The sequence below is a fragment of the Peromyscus eremicus genome, chromosome 13, assembly GCF_949786415.1.
Source record: "Peromyscus eremicus chromosome 13, PerEre_H2_v1, whole genome shotgun sequence".
NCBI classification, from domain to species: domain Eukaryota; kingdom Metazoa; phylum Chordata; class Mammalia; order Rodentia; family Cricetidae; genus Peromyscus; species Peromyscus eremicus.
This window is the reverse complement of record NC_081429.1, coordinates 28,988,738-28,994,356: the sequence shown is the minus strand read 5'-3', so window position 1 is coordinate 28,994,356 and position 5,619 is coordinate 28,988,738. Positions and strand designations below refer to the sequence as shown.

General features: G+C 41.9%; 1 protein-coding gene across 2 annotated transcripts; it reads left to right on the top strand.

Annotated features, from left to right (window-relative positions):
- The first annotated feature begins 659 nt into the window (after nt 1-659).
- Nucleotides 660-3,331, top strand: Ccl20 (C-C motif chemokine ligand 20). Of its 2 annotated transcripts, none has more exons than XM_059278836.1 (4): nt 660-738; nt 1,787-1,898; nt 2,567-2,644; nt 3,310-3,331. In XM_059278836.1, the coding sequence occupies exons 1-4, from the start codon at nt 660-662 to the stop codon at nt 3,329-3,331; spliced, it is 291 nt and encodes a 96-aa protein (XP_059134819.1). The 2 variants fall into 2 exon arrangements, with proteins under 2 accessions (XP_059134819.1, XP_059134818.1); XM_059278835.1 differs by having other exon boundaries at nt 1,784-1,898.
- Nucleotides 3,332-5,619: the final 2,288 nt, after the last annotated feature.

The window sequence follows — 5,619 nt, the reverse complement described above, 5'->3', positions numbered from 1 at the left end:
GGAGGTGGTGAGGCTGGTATTTTCCATCACAGTTTGGGTCACTTCTGTCACGTCGCTTTACAACCTGCTCTGGATGTTGGCCTAGAAGTTCAGAATCTTCTGTGACTGCTAAATCTCCATCATGTAATCACAAACTTGTGTTGCAGCATGCCTGCTCTCCCCCCTCCAGCACTGACTGTGGGCAGGAAACTGGTGTAACAATAGGAGTATGAAAATGTTCCCATTCAGAGGCTGTTCCTCTCTTTCAGAGAGAGAGAGAAAAAAAGAGAGAGAGAGAGAGAGAGATTAAATTAAATCTGGATGGGTGCCATTTCTGGGCCACTAGTCTGAGCTGCCTTTCTTCTTCCTACATCCAGAGGAATTAACAGGATTCTCCCCTCCCTTGTGCTCCACCTCCCCTCCCCAGCCCCCACCTGACCTTCACACCTTCCCAACATTAGGGAAAGGAAGGAAGTTTTCCCTGTGGGTTTTCTTTGTGATGAGAGGAGGAGGCAGATTAATCAATGGGGGAAAACCCCGAGAAAGCACACGCCTTCTTGTGTACATTCCCAATATTTTGCTATAAGTAGAGCTGGAGCTGGAACAGAAGAACACTCACAGGGCACTGGGTACCCAGCACTGAGCACCCAGCACTGAGCGGATCACTCCTGGAGCTGAGAATGTTCTGCAGTGGCAAAAGCCTGCTCTTCCTTGCTTTGGCATGGGTGCTGCTTGCTCACCTCCACAGCCAGTCAGAAGGTAAGTGTGACCCCTTCTGCTGGTACAGGAGGGACAAAGGCTTTCTTTTCCCCAGGCCTTATCTTGGGATGCCCTGTGGAGAGCAGCCCGCTAAGAGGTGTGTAAGAGGGTCCGGTTGGGTGAGAGGAGGAGGAAAGAGTGGATGCTAGCGACCAGGGATCTTCTCTCCTGTCAATTCTAGCAGATTTGGAGAGTGAATGGGCTTCCGGAGACACTTCAACTTCAGGACAATGCCTAAATACCTTTTCTGGGAGTGATGTTCTGAGTGTGACATTATTCAGAAACGTGGAGAACATTTCACTTCCAGCCCCCCTTTTTTAACCTCCCAACAAAGTAATGTTAGTAAAGTTCATAATTTCCCTTTAAGGTTCAGACTGTGACACTTGACCTCAGTGTCCCTGTGAGGCCTGAGGACATTGTTCTCCAACTTTGAGATAACATTTATCCAGTGCCTTACAGCAGGTTACACTTTAACTCTGAGGAGTGTCTAAGTATTGCTTTATTATATCACTATCTGCAACAGGTGCATGCCTGAAAACACGTGGTGAACTTCGTGAATGGGGTTTAAATTCTATCAGCCAATACAATAGCTTCAGAGTGCTTTGGGCACAACTCCTAACGACTACATTTCCCTCTGTAATTTTTTTTTTTTTTGTAGTTCTTAGAAAATCACATTTTGTTTGTAATTTCACTACTGTCTACTCAATAGCCAGAGGGCAGATTGAAATATGCCCCCCCCATATTCTGAATATGAAATGCTTCTCTATAAAGGTCTTTTATTTTTGAAGGATGGTGGTGGGGACGGATACCCATATTCTTTAGTGATTATGGCAAACTGCCAAGAAATATTTCGATTTCTTATTAAAGATTGAGAGACGCCATGGGCTTGTATACTGTGTTAGTTGAACCAAAACATCCCAGCATACCATTTTTAAAAATGATATCTGGGAACTGTGTTAAATTAGACCTAAAAGACCCTCAGTTAGGTTTCAAAGACATGAAAACTCATCCCTGGGAACTCAATGGCTTTGGTTTTTCCTTTTAGCAGCAAGCAGCTTTGACTGCTGCCTTCGGTACACAAAGAGCGTCATTCCTTCCAAAGCTATTGTGGGTTTCACAGAACAGCTGGCTGACGAAGCTTGTGACATTAACGCTGTCATGTAAGTTATCCATCAACTTTAATTCCATTATGTCAGGAATACATGGAAATTTCAGAAACTTTTTTTTAACTTTATTGGAATTTTATTCGGAAATAATACACGGAACAAACTAGCTTTATTTCATATGTACTTCAAAAGCTTAAGTAGTACTGAAATAAGTCCAAAGTTTAGCTCTTAGGTTTTGAAGGAGTAAACATCGCACAGGGCAGAGTCACTCTCTAGAATAAACTTGTTGAATGTGACACATGGAAGACACCTTTGAATTCAGCATTTTTCTACTGGAAAATGGGGCTAACTATAATATCACTTAAAATACTCATGGTTCTTTTAGGGTGTTATATTTTGGAATAATACAAGCTACCAACCATGTACATGCATATTACAAACCTCCACCAGCAGCAAACACTGAATGGCAAGTCTTGGACTGCGTCTTCTGCAACTGTAGAGTTCTCTGTTACATCATAGGGAAGGTCTGAAGAAGACTCTTCCATCCCTTCCATCAGGATTTATTATGAGCATTTTTCTCTTTCCTTTCATCTCTGGAGCCAAATGCTTAGTGTGTGGAACAACGCACTAGTGTGTGAAGCTTCCTTGCATGGTCTGTGAAACATGAACACGTTTAAGTGCTTACTGAAGGCAAATAAAATTTTCAATTTTTGATTTTTCAGCTTTCACACCAAAAAGAAACTGGCTGTGTGTGCTGATCCAAAGCAGACCTGGGTGAAAAGGGTCGTGCGCCTCCTCAGGTATGGATCACTGAAGGACAAGCAGTCTACCTGAATGGTGGGGGAAGAAGGGAGCAGAGGGTGGGCCGCAGGCCTGGAGGAGGTCTTCAGTCTAGAGACATCGGATTTTAGAAGGGAAAATTAGAGTTAGACCATTCAAGCATAGAATGCATTTTTTTTTTGTGCTTACATGTCAATTCCATCATTATGTTTGTTTTTATTTTAACTTAATTTCTTTTCTCACATGATGTATCAGATCTCCCTGTGCATCTGATAGTCATTAGCTACTTGATTTTCATTGCTGAGATGCTTCCTCTTTTTATCATGTATAGCTTTCCTGACACTTAGTTGGTTGCTAAACCCTGAAAAATAAATTTAATTAAAAAGAGACCAGTGATTCTGGTTTACAACAGTAATGTAACATTCAATCGATAGATGGTAGCACCATATATACTAAACTTAGAAACCCTAGACAAGTGTTTATATCCTGGTCCTGTCGTGAACTAGCTTAGTTATGTTGAGCAAGGCCATCCTTTCTCAGACTCAAGTTCCTCATAGGGACTCTGAGCTTCTTTTCATATTGAGATGAGGGTGAAGGTGTGTGAAGAAACTTATGGGTACCAAAGCCATTTCTACCATCCATTCCTCTATTTACAGTTTACACTTTTTTCCCTCTTTTATTACAGCCTGAGAGTTAAGAGGATGTAAAAACTGATGCTTTTCTGGATGGAATTGGACACAGTCCAAGGATGAAATGCTCACACACAGCTGGGGTTGGAGGCTTCACCTGCACATCACTGTACAGACCTGATTTGTGTCTCACTGGACTTGTCCAATGGATGAAGTTGATTCATATTGCATCATAGTGTGTCTTGTTTAAGCTCGTGTTAGAGTTAAGTTGTGTTTTATGTTATTTATAGATCTAGGTTTTCTATGTGTAGCTATTTAATGTTAATTTCCCACAAGCTATGGGAGGGCTTAATGTAAGGTATAATATTATGTTTAAGGGAATAGGATTATGTGGACATTCCCGTAGGCAATAAGCTATTGTAAAAATATTTAATTTTCTTCTGTGTATTTAATTGTTTCTTAAATTGATGTAATTGCCTTATCAAGCAGAAAGTAATTATGATTATATATTGAAAATAAAAGGACTGAAAAGTTACTTGTTGATGGAATCACATATTATTTATTGAGATGTATATTAAGGATCTTTAAGGGTACAACACACATGAATTTTTCTGAAAAAATGTGTCTTCATTTAATTTTGCCTGGTTTTACCCCTTTGCTTCTGCTCCTCATGGCCTGGCTTTTGTACAGATTACAACAGAAAGGTTGCACTTCTGTAATTGGCAGTCATTCCTCCAAAATTAGAATGGTCCTGTATTTGAGATGCACAGTCCAGTGTTTATTAATATAAGCATTTTAACATAAATAAGTAGAACCATACACTTGGTGGCTATATAGAAACAGCAACCATTTAGAAAACACCTGGGAAAGTCACTTGGCTAATCCTTCTACCAGCCGCTCTTCATCTCGGCTGGGAACCTTTCTGTACTTTTAAGTCCTGAGCTACCTTTAAGCAGTCTTCCAAAGAAAAATAACTACTTACGAAGGTCTTAGAACCCCAAAGCCTTAGTAGCCAGAGGGCAGAGAGAATCTAACAACAGGACTCTCAAAGAATGGCATCATTCCAGAGCCTCACCAGTGTGCTTCCATAGCCCTCCAGATGGCCTACACACACACACACACACACACACACACACACACACACACACACACACACACACAAACACCCCTACAATGCAGCCAAGAGTTGGGTCTTTTGACAACAAGCTAGAAAGAATAGTGGCTTCAGTATGCCCTGAAGACATCTCCATGCCCAGGAATAGTAACCTTGAGTCATCAGGGAAAGTATGCCTATCATCCTGTTCATTGGTTCAGACCAGGGTTAGTCTCCTTATGCGCCAAACACAAGTGCTAGAGAGATGAAATGATGTAAGAGTTGGTAATGTGCTCATAGTTAATTAGGGTTAAACCATGTGGTAAGAGGAAGGGATGATATGTAGCCTGGTTATTACAGTGCCTGGTAGCAAGCACGTTAATATAGACAGTCATGGGGTATACTTGTACATCACTAGGGAAGGCTTCCAGGAGAACATATTAAGTAGCTAATACCATGTTCTTGGACAATAACCAAAGCATTTCCATGTGGCTCAGCTCAGCACTTGAGGTGAGGTATGAAGGACCAGTAGGAGGTAGTCAGTTGGAAAGGGGGCAGCTCAGAGTGTTTGGAAACATCTGGGGCATGTTTCAGTTGTCACAATATCTGAAGGTGGGTACCACAGGCATTCAGTGGGCAGGAGCCAGGGATGCTAAACCTACTGGAATGCACAGAATACTTCTGCACAATGAAGAATTGTCCCACCTGAAATGTCAATCATAGTCATGCACCCATGGAGCAATACTGGATGATGCAGAATGCATGCAAGAAGTGATGGGGGTGTGAGACAGCAGATTCAGTAAAACGGTTACCTTTACTGAATAGAGTGGTTTGGGCTTGACCATGGGGTTGCCTCAGAACCACTAAAAAGGCCAAGGCAGGTGGGGTCTCTGATAATGGAGGAGAGAGAGGTGAGGCAAATGGGAACTACAGATGTTCCAAAGAGTGAGAGATAATGAAACCTCAACTAAAGTCAAGGCGGAGAAAAAGGTAGAGAAGAGATAGGCTGGTGAATATTGAGATAGCTTAGCTACCTCTGGTCCACTTTTAAGCGTCACCCTTTCTTGGAACTGCACAGATGAAGAGAACCATTGTCAGGGCATCAGAAATTTGGCTGACATATAGGAAGGGTCACTAGGTAAGCCTTGTAGAGTCAGAAAAGGAATATATTTTATTAATATTCTGAACATGTCTGAAGCTTTGGGGATAAAGCATTCTAATAACTGCTAGGTAAGTCTGCAGAGGCTGATGTCTCCAGGACAGGCGCCAGTTT

Coding starts and splice junctions, on each gene's coding strand:
- Ccl20 (XM_059278835.1), top strand. CDS start 660: ATGTTCTGCAGTGGCAAAAGCCTGCTCTTCCTTGCTTTGGCATGGGTG. Junction 1,899..2,566: donor TGTGACATTAACGCTGTCAT/GTAAGTTATCCA, acceptor TTGATTTTTCAG/CTTTCACACCAAAAAGAAAC. Junction 2,645..3,309: donor AGGGTCGTGCGCCTCCTCAG/GTATGGATCACT, acceptor CTTTTATTACAG/CCTGAGAGTTAAGAGGATGT.